This window comes from Tachypleus tridentatus, chromosome 6 (assembly GCF_004210375.1).
Source record: "Tachypleus tridentatus isolate NWPU-2018 chromosome 6, ASM421037v1, whole genome shotgun sequence".
In the NCBI taxonomy this organism is placed as follows: domain Eukaryota; kingdom Metazoa; phylum Arthropoda; class Merostomata; order Xiphosura; family Limulidae; genus Tachypleus; species Tachypleus tridentatus.
In genome coordinates this window covers 10,239,141-10,254,530 of record NC_134830.1, presented here as the reverse complement: position 1 = coordinate 10,254,530, position 15,390 = coordinate 10,239,141, and the positions used below count along the sequence as shown (strand labels likewise).

The 15,390-nt window shown below is 30.1% G+C and overlaps 1 protein-coding gene across 7 annotated transcripts in view; it reads right to left on the bottom strand.

Annotated features, from left to right (window-relative positions):
* Positions 1-15,390, bottom strand: part of Ptpmeg (protein tyrosine phosphatase Meg) — a 171,457-nt gene that overhangs the window by 22,389 nt on the left and 133,678 nt on the right. For all 7 annotated transcript variants that reach the window (XR_013028708.1, XR_013028711.1, XR_013028710.1 and 4 more), the window contains 3 exons: positions 10,634-10,703; positions 1,759-1,913; positions 580-670 (listed from right to left, as the gene is read on the bottom strand). Coding sequence is in view for 3 of the 7 variants with exons in the window: in XM_076503285.1 (XP_076359400.1) it covers positions 580-670; positions 1,759-1,913; positions 10,634-10,703 (316 nt within the window). In the remaining 4 variants the exon portion in view is untranslated. The remainder of the gene's footprint in view (positions 1-579; positions 671-1,758; positions 1,914-10,633; positions 10,704-15,390) is intronic.

Genomic DNA, 15,390 nt, shown 5'->3' with positions numbered 1-15,390 from the left:
GAATAAATTGTAAGATGCATAAGCCATGCAGGCAAAAATGTGTATGTGAAAATGTAAACAACTGAAATTGTAAATATTAAAAATTTAAAAAATATATGAAAATGATGCTAACAAAGACTATAATAAACAAAGGTAATGTTTGTTTCTCTTCATAATCTTTAAAATTCTATTTTACTGCACACTGATATTCTAACTGCAGTTATTGTTAGGATAAAGAAAATATCAGAAAATAGTTTCTCCTTATTCTTAATATTAATTTAGGAAGTTGTAGATGTTATGTAAGTGAATTATGAAAACTGCAAGATGAGAAAAAACCATTTTTATTCTCAGCAGGAAAATCACCTTGAACTAAAACTGACTTGATAAATGATTTAGAAATTGAAAAATACCAACTGTAAAATTTTATTAAAGTTTTGGAATTTGTTTACAATAGGCTTGTAATGTTTACTGAAATCTTGTCAAATTTTATAAAGATATACTTAATAAATGTAGAGTTGTATCTTACACTTATAATGTCGGTTAAAATGAACAAGCTTAAAAATACAGTGGTAGTTTTATTTGAGAAAATGGCCTACTTACATGGAGATATGTCTCGATATCTGTTTTTTCCAAGGTTATCAGGAAAGTGAGCTGCAGAAAATAGCATCCCTGGTTTTTTTCTGTAAAGTTGCTACAATCACGCACACACATACACACAAAAAAAAAGAGTACATTTTGAAATTCTATTTAATTTCATATTTGATTCTATTACTCTAACATAATACATAATAAGCATATTACTCCAACATAATACATAATAAACATATTACTCCAACATAATACACAATAAACATATTACTCTTAACATAATACATAATAAGCATATTACTCTTAACATAATACATAATAAGCATATTACTCTTAACATAATACATAATAAGCATATTACTCTTAACATAATACATAATAAGCATATTACTCTAACATAATACATAATAAACATATTACTCTAACATAATACATAATAAGCATATTACTCTAACATAATACATAACAAACATATTACTCTTAACATAATACATAACAAACATATTACTCTAACATAATACATAACAAACATATTACTCTAACATAATACATAACAAACATATTACTCTAACACAATACATAATAAACATATTACTCTAACATAATACAGGGACATAATTTACTTCACAACTGTAGTTTTCAGTTTTTTCTTGTGTTCTACACACTTTTGATTCATCAAAACTCATACCAAAACTAATAAGCACTGGGACACCATCTCGTATGGGCATCTGGATTAACAAGAATATTGTCTTATGGAAATCTGAGTTTACTGGGAACTATTTCATATTAGAGTGCCTTGACAATGTGCAAAATATATGCCTTAATTTTAAAATCTTCATTACATACTATTTATCACTCAGATAAACTGCCATTTGTTACAGAGATATTAAACTACGATGATAGAATGTTAACATGAAATGAAGCATTTTATTCAAAAATATGTAACCTCTTGATTCTATGTGTATATTTCTTCAATCAAATCAACCAGATGATTTACTAAAAATATCTTCATTGTTTAAGTTTTATTTCTCAGCACCAATATTCCTGTGTAACTGACAATATTAGTTGACACAGCTGTATAATGATAATACACAGACATTCTTTTCTTTTGTCTTTATTATTATTTTTCATCTGCCCACTTTTTAACTTGCAATAATTTTAAGAACATTTATTTTATTGGTGCAAACTAACCTCAAACTGTGCAATAGCTGCTCCACTCTCTAGTCCTTCTCCTAATAATAACATGGATTCAGCAAGAGCATTGCATCGAGGAACACGAGCAGATACATGAGGAGCATCTGGGATGTACTGAAAATCTGGTTCCTCCACATCTTCTCCAACATACACTATAAAGATCAGATCAGCATCATAGAAATGTACTGTAATTCTACAAATATAAAGATCAGATCAACATCATAGAAATGTACTGTAATCCTCCAAATATAAAGATCAGATCAGCATCATAGAAATGTACTGTAATTCTACAAATATAAAGATCAGATCAACATCATAGAAATGTACTGTAATTCTACAAATATAAAGATCAGATCAGCATCATAGAAATGTGCTGTAATCCTCCAAATATAAAGATCAGATCAGCATCATAGAAATGTACTGTAATTCTACAAATATAAAGATCAGATCAGCATCATAGAAATGTACTGTAATTCTACAAATATAAAGATCAGATCAGCATCATAGAAATGTGCTGTAATTCTACAAATATAAAGATCAGATCAGCATCATAGAAATGTGCTGTAATTCTACAAATATAAAGATCAGATCAGCATCATAGAAATGTACTGTAATTCTACAAATATAAAGATCAGATCAACATCATAGAAATGTACTGTAATTCTACAAATATAAAGATCAGATCAGCATCATAGAAATGTGCTGTAATCCTCCAAATATAAAGATCAGATCAGCATCATAGAAATGTGCTGTAATTCTACAAATATAAAGATCAGATCAGCATCATAGAAATGTACTGTAATTCTACAAATATAAAGATCAGATCAGCATCATAGAAATGTGCTGTAATTCTACAAATATAAAGATCAGATCAGCATCATAGAAATGTGCTGTAATTCTACAAATATAAAGATCAGATCAGCATCATAGAAATGTACTGTAATTCTACAAATATAAAGATCAGATCAGCATCATAGAAATGTGCTGTAATTCTACAAATATAAAGATCAGATCAGCATCATAGAAATGTGCTGTAATTCTACAAATATAAAGATCAGATCAGCATCATAGAAATGTGCTGTAATTATACTTCCTGCATATTTTCTTACAATGTATACAAAGACAAAACTACCATTACAAACAAAAATCAAACATCAATACCCAGACTAAATGTTATAAAACTATGGCCTTAAGAACTACTATAAATAACATATATTATGAAACCAAGATCAGAGCTACTGTTTCAAACAATGACCAAGTGAAACATAATTAAAACTGCTATTACAAACACATACCATAAAACAATAAGAACAATCACTGCAAACACACACACAAGAAAAATAGTGACTGGTACTACAAACATACAAAAACCATAAAGAGAGCTACTACTGATAAGTAATATAACAAAACAACAACCAGAACTACTAATAATAAAACAAGGATTAGAACCTACTATTACACACACACATACAATAAAAATTATGGTCAAAGCTTCAGTCACAAACACACACACAACAGTAAAAAATTACAAGAGCTACTTTTACAAACAATCACCATAAATAACATCACAAAGATATACCTCACTAATACACGATAAAAGCTTCTATAACGAATACCTAACAAAATAATGATCACAGACTACTATTACAAACATAAATGCCATAAAATACAGCAACTTCAAACACACACTTTATAAAAACACCACTGCTACTGTAATAAATATACAAAAACATAAGTAACTACTGCAAGTATACAAAACACACAATCAAAAATACAGTTACAAACATACACTACAAAACAAAGAACTACCAGACTACCACAAAAACATTATAATTATACAACAATTAGAACTACTGTTATAAAAACTCACCATTTTAAAAAATGTTTAGTTACTATTAGAAAAAATATATAATCCATGACCAAAAGTACTATTTGTAACACGCCATTAGAAAAATATAATATAAAAGTATGTGAAATAAAATTTGAGGATTTATTAGAAGCATATATAAAAATATACAAGATGGTGTTATTCTTAGAAACAGTGAAATGTCAAATCCAGTTGTCATAAAATCCTAAGCACAAAGTACAACTACTAAAAATTATAGCTGTAAATTCAAAGACAGTCACATCACTCATAACACAGCTGTATATTAAATACAATGGAGTGATTATTAGTAAATGCAGTAAAAGTCAGCAAGTTAAAGCTCATAACAGTAAAATAAAGAATGAACTCTGTGCTATTACAATCCTAATGTTTAGGTCTCATGCTATCAACAGTAGCACAGAATTTGGTTTTTATACTATATACTACAAAGTTCATAATTCAGTCAGTAACATGTAATATAAAGTTTAAAGTGTGTTAACATTAGCAACAACGTCTGTGTTCCTGCTAGTATCACTTGATAAAATACCAAGGTATGTCTTTCTGTTAGTAACACTCAGTATAAACACCAAGATATGTGTAATAAAATATAGAGACACCAGTTAGCATTACTATTAACAGTTAGTTAAAAAAAAATCAGATCTATTATCATAAAACCTCAGTCATGAAAACAGAGAACAGGAAGGAAAAGCAACAGAGAGAAAGAGAGAAAATGATGACTACATCATGCTAACAAGCCATTAGATTTCATCATGTGATTGCAGTTTAAACAGAATCTAAATAATCTAGAATTATTCATCCTCTTGTATTCCATTAACTGATATTAAAAACTAATCAAATTTATTAAAGAACCAGTGTACACTATACTTACTGCTTCCTTAAAGTTAAAACAGAGAGAACACTTTCTTCATGCAACTTAAGCAAGTTTCATCATCATTAGAAACCCATGATTTAATTATACAACAGACATAGATTATGAATGCTCATTACAACTTAAACCTTATATTACTGTCAACACCATTTATTTTCAGAGATTTATTAATAAGTATTGCATCACCTCCATGTTTCATAAGACCAACATGGTGAAATCTCCACCATACAGCTAAATAGTCAACAATAATAAGGATACACAAGATGGCAATATGTACGAGTTGAAAGGAATAACATTTGCAATATAGGAACACATTATGAAACTAAAACAGAAACAAGGTTTGTATTTATAGTAATACAAAAAATGTTGCTCTTAGTTTTCATACTTTCTATACAATTTCTACGATGAAAAACAGACTACAGATAGAAAAATCTTACCCTTGTAACATTACAAGAACACAAAATCCACAATCAGTGTTACTATTAGTAACACACGTCCTACAAACACAAATATTATGGTATTCTTTCAAACATTTATGATAAAAAAATAATGAGTACACCAAAGTTTTGAGATTGTATTAGAAAGATATGTGAGACAGTTTAATCTACAAATAGTGAAATGCAGGTCAATCTAGCATGTCTGTTATATTAAAGCTTATCTGATAAGCACCAATACTTGGTAAAAGGCCTCTACAGCACTGGATATGGCAGATATATTGCAGTTTACATATTGTAACACTTTTTTTTTTCAGTTGCAGGTTTTTATAATTACTCAAGTTCTCTTTCCCTGACACTGCAGCTGTTTGATCCACTCCAGAAACAAGAAACCTAACTAACTGGTTTGCCAGTTAATAATAGTAAATTGAAAAACAACAATAATAATAACAGTATTAACAAAAATAAAAGAATAATAAATATTAAAAACTAAAATACAAAATGTTATGCTATTAACTGTTAAATGTTACTTGTAAACCTCTTACATAATAGTGGTAATGAATAGAATTCACATGCTGAACTTTGTTCACAACATAACATCTGTTGTTCGTGAAAACTCATGACATATACTGTGTCCAGATCACTAATAACATCTGTTGTTTGTGAAAACTCATGACATATACTGTGTCCAGATCACTAATAACATCTGTTGTTCGTGAAAACTCATGACATATACTGTGTCCAGATCACTAATAACATCTGTTGTTCATGAAAACTCATGACATATACTGTGTCCAGATCACTAATAACATCTGTTGTTCATGAAAACTCATGACATATACTGTGTCCAGATCACTAATAACATCTGTTGTTCATGAAAACTCATGACATATACTGTGTCCAGATCACTAATAACATCTGTTGTTCATGAAAACTCATGACATATACTGTGTCCAGATCACTAATAACATCTGTTGTTCGTGAAAACTCATGATATATACAGTGTCTAGATCACTTTGTGTTCTGTATTAAAACTGCCCTCATGAGCTCCTTCCTAGATTTGGCAAAAAAAAGCTTTGTCGATATTAGACGATACTGTTGACTTACTGAAAACATTTCTCTTTGTTTTCAGTCTAGGTTTGTGAAATTAATATTGGTAGCATATAGTACAGGGTGTTCGGAAAGTCACTGTGCAGTTTTGTAATCATATGTCCATTCGGTCTATTTCAAGCCAGCAACTGATAGCAGTGTTTAGAAACAAAATATGAAGGATCCAAGCCTGTATTGATGCCAACGGGGGTTCCTTTCAACATTGTTTATAATTGTTATTCATATTTACCTCCTGTATTCTATATTGAAACATGTCTGTTGATAAATATATCAGTGCACAGTGACTTTTCAAACACCCTGTATAAGTACCAAGACATGTTCTTACAAGTAACGTTCAGCATAAACACCATGGTATTTAATATCATTACTATCATACATTATAAACTCAAAAATCAGAGCTACCATTAGTAACTTACAGTATAAGGTATGAGTATCACAGTCAGTGCTACTGATAGAAACAATACAGTAAAAAAGACAACAGTTAGTACTGCTACTTGTTGGAGATATAGAATAATTAAAAACTGTTAAAGGGATCGTCAAAAAGTAAAGAATCAAGTTGAATTATAATGCACAGATTATAGTTTCAAGCCTCAAACTAGGGACCTTAAAAAAGTAAACAAACTACGAAGGAAATAATGTGTACATGGAGTCAAAATAGGGATTTGTAGCTTAAGAAAATAATGGAGATACAATTTCTATCTTAGTTTGTTTACAACCTGGTTGCAAATTTAAAATATAATCTTTACATTTTGATTCAATTTATTTCTGTACATTTTGATGGTCCTAATTACAATTTTTAAATTAACAATTTTATTTATCTTCCTTCTTACATTTCTTTATGTCCATGAACGGGAAACAAATTTTAAGCAACTTATGTGCATATAAATTCAGTTGAATATATTTTCAAAAATCTAATGTTGGATTGGCTAGTTTTCCACCCAACCATTACCTTACTGAGCCAGATGGTTTTGTTGCTTGAGGTTTTGTGTAAACCACATTTAACAAGTGAAAAGGAAAGTAGTAGAATAAATCACCATTTATAAGACTAGTGAAATCTACTATGACAATCATCTACTGTTAGAAAACTCACCAAAGTAGTCATAGAAAACTACAGAGACAAAGTACAATGGAAAAATTAAAAAGATTACTGAACTCAACCAAATGATGAATTGTCAACACTGCAGTTTCCAGTTAATGCATATTAGTAAAATACTGTACTTTTTTTTAAAGTGAAGGATTTCTTCAGGGTGACAAAAGAAAGGTGATTGAATTTATTTTACTATCACCCCGGTTTCAGTAAAACCATCGTAATTATTTCTTCTGCTGCAGCTCATAAAACTATAATCATTAATCATTAGGCTACAAATACTAATAAATATACACACTGTTTAATCTTATGAAATAAAGACTTTCTGACTAGTAAAAGATGAAGCATTTCCACTAGTATAATGATATTTAAATGGTTTTTACATTTCTGCAATCTTGAATGGCTTCAAAGAGATTATGTTGGTGTCAAAGAATAAATAAAAAATCTTAAAGGATTGAAATCTCAACATCCAAGAATCAACTTAAAAACAGTTCCACAACATTTGTATAGATATACATAGCCATTTTTACTGCAGGGTTTAGTTCTGGAATGGCTCTGAAGAGAAACTTGGCCAGTAGCAATGAAAGAAAAATTGATAAAATTACCTTCAAAAATCAAAAACAGTCCTATGACCTGTGCAGAAGTTTGTTTTACTGTTTGCCCAAATTTAAGGGAAATATTCATGGCTATTTTAGGCCTGTGAAAAAAGAACAACAAGAAGACCAAATGGATAAATTTTGTCTAACAATTAAAAAAAAATCATTTTTTTTGCTATTACCAATATTCTAGCAGTTTTAGTCATTGGGATATGAAGGTCTTGGATGCTGTTTCAAGAACAAATCTGCTTTTAAAAATGGTTCTTGTTTGCATGCTCCTCTAGAACTTTTGTAAAATTCCTGGGTGATCCCTATAATGAACCACTACTGTGGTTCATAATTACAAACTCAAAGGTCAATACTATGCTTTGAACACCAACACTGTTATGACAGCAAAACAAAGTATAAACAAAAGTTCTCTGCTAGCATTAGTAACATTTCATATAAACACCAAGGTACATGTTTCTATAAGTAAGATACAGTACAAACACAAAGATCTGTGCTATTTGTAAATAAAATACAATATAAACACCAAATTCAAAGATACTGTTAGTTACATGCCATAAGAATATTTATGTTAGTGTTACTATTTGTAGTATATAGTATAAAAACAAAGGTTAGTGCAACCATTAACTCTCTCTATATGGGCTCAGTCAAACTGTGATCACATGACCACTTTGTACTCATTTAAAGTCAGTATAGTTTGAATACCACTAACTCTTAATTCAGTAAACATTATAACTCATTCTCTTTCCCATACAAAAAATCAGATTTTTTTTTTAGTGAAGAGTTTGAAATAAACTTGAAAAACATTTGTCTGAAAAAATATTGTTTTTTTAATATTCTAAGTGTAGAGTGATTTTTTGAAATGTTACATATATACTTTTCTTAACCTCAAGTGTTATTTGTATAAAACTTACACATTTTAAATATTTGTTTTGAGTAAAACTCTATGTTCATAGCCTGTTCATCAGAATACCCATTAGTGATGTAATGGATATAGAAAAAGTAAACCTTGTTCAAACCCAAGAGTCAAAAACAATAATAACCACCAGCCTAGATCAGAATTACTTAAAATGTAATGACAAAATTTATAAAAAGAATGATGGGTAAGATATGGGTTCACTCCTGTTCACAGAAGTTTTCATGGATAACTCAGAGAAGAAATTGCTTAGTGACAAAAATGAACAAAACATGCTACATATTGGTATTGATATGTTGATGATGTGACTTCTCTCTGGACAATATCTAACTGTTAACAACTACGCAACTTTTGTAAATTCACAAAAGAATTAAATTTACTATGGAATTTGGTGAAAATAGAAATATTAATTTTTTAGACTTTAATATTATATAAATAATGGTGAAAACTTCAAAAAATCAAATTATAGCAACACCATCATACATGTTTCTTCAAGACATTCATTGTATCACAAATTTCCTGTGTTTCATAGTTTATTAGACTTATCACTGCATCCTTGTCATATGAAGTTAACAACAATGAATTAAAAACAAATTTATGTTAACAATAAGTTACACAACAAAGTTAATCAAGACATTGTTTGAGAAATTGAAAGCTAGAAATTCAAATTCAATATACCCATGTATCATACAAAATGACAACAAAAAGAAATGGTTTGTGATGAGCTATTCTGGTGTATCTTCTCAAAATATACAAAATACTGAACAAAGAAATCTTCAGACTAGCCTGCAACTGTAAAAACAATCTCAGAAAATGTTGCTCAACAACAAAGACAAAATTTAAAAGTACAGCAACACTGATGTTTTCCAATTAACATGTTAAGACTATAACAGTGTGTATATATATCTTACAGGATGTACCTTAGAAACAAGAATTGAAGAACATTCTAAAAGTTAGAAATAAAGAAAAATGGATTAAATCTTTTCATCTCACCTTATTCAAAACTAAACACCTACTGAATCCACAAAAAATGGCAAAAGAGTAAAACTGAAAAAAGTAAAAAACTAGACATTCTGGAAGTTTTAGACACAAATAATGTCTAAAAACAAATCCAGAAAGGGCTCTAAATGACTAAATGAACTTAAGCTTCTTCCCTTTTCTTACTCTACTTGTCTCTACGTTAATATCAAGGTCATTTCTACTTCTTTGTTTAAACATATACATAAACTGCTCCAAAAATTTCAGTCTGTACCTAATAATGCCTTCACTTGTGAAACCATGGTCATAGTGAATGATATATTTGTTAAATGTACAATTGTCTTGTCTTTCCTCCATTTTGTAATTTTGGAGTTTCAGCAAGAACCAGTGTTTCAAGCATGAATTTTATAAAACTTTATATTTTATCTACCCTAACTGTATACAAGGTTGGTCAATTTAACCCATCTGTTAATCGTTAAACATCTAAGTAACTTGAAATCTTTCTAGAATTATTTCAAACTGTAAAACAGTATACATTTATTTAAGACATCAATTTTAGTGTTTTATTGCCTTTTGAATAATGTTTAACTGCTGGTCTAGCTGTTAGTAAGTTGTTAATCACTTTGAATGCGTACAGTTTATGTTTTGCTATGAATTACATTACCCACAAGCTACTTGCATGCATGTCTTGTAAAGCATTTTTATTCTATTATTTTTTATTTATATTACCTAAACTAAATCTAACTAATGTAAAAATAATCCTATTTATACAATTTGGTTACTTCTATAATAATAAATACACAGAAAACAAGGAACTAATCTGTATCTTCTTGGAAACATATACTATAAATGTATTAATTAGAGTAAACTACTGTCTGTAGTTTAGAAGCCATAAACATATTTAAACTAATACAGACATGTTCAATAGCAAAGTGAAATAATACCAATAAAAAACCTTTACGATCCGAGTATTTATAAATTTTAATGCCTACCTTGTGGACGTACTGATAACACAAGTTCTCCAGATGGGCTTTCCCGAGATGCACGGATAAGCTTTACAACCTTGTTAAAAGAAAAAAATAGTTAATTGCTATTTACATGAACTCAAAAATATACATTTTTAAAAACTACAAGTGACTGAAAAATGAAAATGCTTATTATTACCTTATTTGATCATGTATCAACCTACAATATCTATACAGTTCATTAGTACTTATCTGATCCTGTATTTATCCCATCAATTTTCAGGTGTTGAATGATGATGATTTTGATCATTGCATTAGTCTAACTTTTTCTGTTTATAATATTTACTAATCCTTTCACACTTCTTGTGAAAATTACGTTTTTCTGCTCATTACTACTTGATACCAAATTTCAAGTTTTAATGAATAATTTATTTAATAACAAGACTTTTTCTGCTACTAAATAGTTGTTGTTGATAATAATGTATCTGATAATCTTTTGATCTCATCATTCTTACGCTATAAGCACAATAAAATTATATAACCTTTCTCATATCAAAATATGTTGGCCCCTGACCATATGATGTATTGCTTGTAATGGATCATTACCATTAATAAAATATGAAAATATATATTTTAACTAACTGGAATGTCCATTCCCTGGATGGAAATTATGCAATATTACTATTAATAAAAACTTGTTTTGGGACAAGAAAAGCTGCTCCCCTTGTAAGGATTTGTAAGAAATGCAAAATGCCTATTAAAATTGCAAAACACAAAATGTGAAACTGCAAGTTCACATTTATCTCTGCTTAGATCCACCAAACCTTCATGTCAGATTTGATGAAAATCCATCAACAGCAGGTGAAGTAGTAGTAATAAATGAAATATCACACAAAAATTACAAAACTGAAAAATTTTTATGTATTGTCACATAGACCTAATGAACCTCCATCCACACCTTTTGAAGTAGTTACATAGATATACAACATACAGTACTATTACATTTATATAAATATATACAAAACAGACTACATTTTAATATTCTCCCCATGGGTCATGGACCAAAGGCCGTGTTATGGCATTTGTTGATTTGCATTCAAAATTTTACTGAATTGTTATTTTCTGAAATTATCTCCTTAAGTTTGGTATTAAGCTATATAATACAACCCATATTTTCATATTATATATTATTTAATTTCTTAATTTAAAAATAAATATTAAACACACATCTAAACAGCAATTTTTGTATGTCACATGATATGCTGAATGCAGCACTTGCTCAAACAAGATGTTTGTGATGTCAAAATACAAAGCCTATAGTTTTGTATGAATTAAGAACTCAAATGACCTATATTGACAAACCACAATATAAAATAAAAACCTTTAATCTTTTCTATTTGTTGAGCTATATTTATTGAATAAAACACACTGTCCCCATTCACTCATTTTTGGAAAGTCCCTTATACACATGCTTATTTCAATATATAACAAGTGAATAACCAATGAAATGCAAAGAATGTCCCCTAGTCACTTTTTCAGCCATTTTAAACTGCTTGGAAGTCCTCCAGTTCTTCTGAACCAAAATTTCAAGCAGGTAAGATGCATCTTTAGTTTGCTCAAAATTCCACTTTCATTATTATTATTATTACCCAAATACAGTAACATTTCTAATATACTGAAAGATTAACTTATGATTTTGGGTTATTTCAAATGAACCTAAAAAGAAAATATTTAATCTCACACCCTTCATGTAAAAAGGTTTGAGAGAGATAGTAACCCACAACAAGCAACAAATGAGTACAGAGGTCCTAACCAGAAAAGATAACTGTTTACTTTACTGTTCTATATTTATTAAATTATATTAAATTTATTAGATGTAAAGTTTTTCTCAAGAGACATTTGATAAGCATCTGGATGTTTAAAGGTTTTGCATGGGAAACTGGAGAATTTTCTGATACATAAAAGGATTTTTAATTTAAAATATTTATTTTGCATGCTGAATAGGCAACATGCAAAATAAAACAACACAAAACATGAGAAAGCCTTAAGACTTACAAAAAATCTAATATATGATGTGAAGGTCTTTCCTGATAATTTACCAAAGTTTGTGAACATATGTTTACTACTTCAAAAGTTATAGCATAAGAACTATAACAAGCACAAAATTGTTGAGGTCAGTCCAAGAGAGAGTTTGTGTTGAAAGAGTTAAGAGTCATACTTTATTTAAGTGTTCTCTTGAAGATTTTGAGTATGACTGATCAATGTTGTTCTCAGATTATTGATTTTTTAATAATACATACACAACAAAAGCAGTTCATCCATTTGTTTATAATTGTGTATACAAATCAATTTATTTCAATTTAAGTCAGAAACATTTTATTACCATATAAACAACACTATTAATTCCAATAATTGTGATATGTTCTAATTTTTAATATACTGAAGGAATGTGTTCAGTTCACTGTTGCAAAACAGATCACTCTTTAACAAGAACACTACGTACATGCCAGATAATTATCAACAGTCCAAAAGACTGATGGTAAACTTTAAAACACTGTGGGTTTTTTGCTCAAATAATGAAAATTGTGCTTATGTATAGTTTGACCTACTTATCAATATTAGATAAGAACTCAAAAATTTTGAAAGTGATCACCATTTTTAAAGTTTCTCCCATGGGGTCTCAGATTCATTAAGCGACTGATATTTTCAATATGTCTGCCACAGCGTTCGAAGATAACAATTATTGCCAATAATTAGTAATCCCAACCCATATTTAATACAACTATTGGTATAGAATTCTATAAGGAGTAGATAGATATGTAAGAATGTATCTTTCTGTCACTTGAACTCTGTTTTGAAAATCTCAAAACCTTATATATAACTCATGGGAATTATCCCCTGTGGCTTCTACTCTTTACTTTTTAATGAAATGTATATTTCCACTTCCTAAAAAAAGAATTGCACACACTAAGAAAATTATCCATTGATACAGAAAACATTGTATAATTTTTGCTAATACTTTGAAACTATTCATATCAAACTAATTTATATCAAAAGTACTGAAATCTTTGAATTAACTTGATCATAGTTATTGATCAGTCATGTCACTGAGAATATTTTCTGGTCTACAAAAGTTTTGTTCTTTCACAAGATCATTAGATTATTTACACTAACAAGTAACTAAATTGTAAATTATAACTGTACAAACATAATGATTCATACACAGAATCAGACCTGTTTATAAAATATCCTCAACATTTATAACTGCATTATTCCAAGGCTATTCACCATGGTGTGAAATGGGTGAGCAAAGGCAAGCATCTTTCGGAAATGTTAGAAAGCATTAACTACCAAAACAGTATTACTTCTGCCTACCCATAACTAGAATCGCACACTGGAAAGTTGGAGGAGACTGTGAAGGTACAAAAACAATCATCCAGGCAGAGAGTGACTAGTGTGAAAAAAAAATCGGTTTTGCCACAATTAAAAAATGAGGCACACTTGTGAGGTATAGCAATAGTTCTGAGACAGGTACACTCTTCACCTGATAAAGAAGCTAAGACATGTAGGACAGAAATGAAAGACTACGTGGCTTGGGCTAGAGGATAATATATGAATAAGCCAAGTGCAGTCTGTCTAGGCAAAAAAACATCTAGAGGAAGCACCTTGGGATTTGACATATTATGACAAGCGTGATCCAAGGACAAAAAAAACAACACGGAAGTTCCTTGCAAAAGTTTATAAAATCCACAAGTGCAGTCTGCCTGAGCAAAAACATCCAGAGAAAGCCCCTTGGTATACGTTGGATTTTGCCAAGTGTGGTTCATCTGGGCAAGAGCATCCAGAGAAAGCACCTTAAATTAGATTTTATGTCACATTGTATGTGCAATATGCTGCATAACAATGATTGAGAAATTAACAAGTGCAGTTCTCCTGGGCAAATACATCCAGGGGAAGCACACTGGATTGATATCAAGACAGCCAAGTGAGGCATAAATATCTGGAGAAAGCCCCTTGATACACAATGGAATAGGTCAAGTGCATTCCATCCAGGAAGAAGACATCCAGTGGAAATGCCTTGCATAATAAACATTGTGCCATTGTGTGTGTATAATAGGTAGCTAATAACAACCATCCTCTTCTCATAGAGTGAATACATATGGCTATAAGATTTTGTTACTGTACAAAACCCACTCTTGAGGGAACTTTCATGCTCTACCACTCCAGTAACTAGAAACTGGAAGAAGTAAGACAGATGTTGTTAGGTCAGGAAAAATCACCCATTGGAGACAATACAATGGGCATCTGTCTTTCCCAATTCTGAAAAGCAGAAAGACTCATACTGTAAGAATCAAAGGTAATTAGGGATAGGCAAAAATCCCTATCTGCTTTACTCGTGAAGTCCATGAGTGATGATTCTAAGGGGACACACATATCAGTCATCAAAAAAGTATCCAATGGTCCTACACAAATAAACAATCTCTACAGTAAGTGTCAGAAAAAAGTTGAGAAAGTGCTATTACAGTGCTCGACAAGGCAACACACCCACCACCAAGTGGGGTTCAGAAATTCAAAGTGAAAACAACTGTTTCTGAAATGTTTAAGCGAAATCAAAATGTCATCTTACCCCAATTAAAGGCAGATGGATATGTGAAGAATTGTCGTAGACAAAAGATAATACACGACCAAGGAAGATACAGTGATATCTTGTAAATAATGTGTGACAAACAATCCTTACTTGCATGATCTCTTCCAAAGAAAAGCAGATCTGAGCAGCTAAAGAC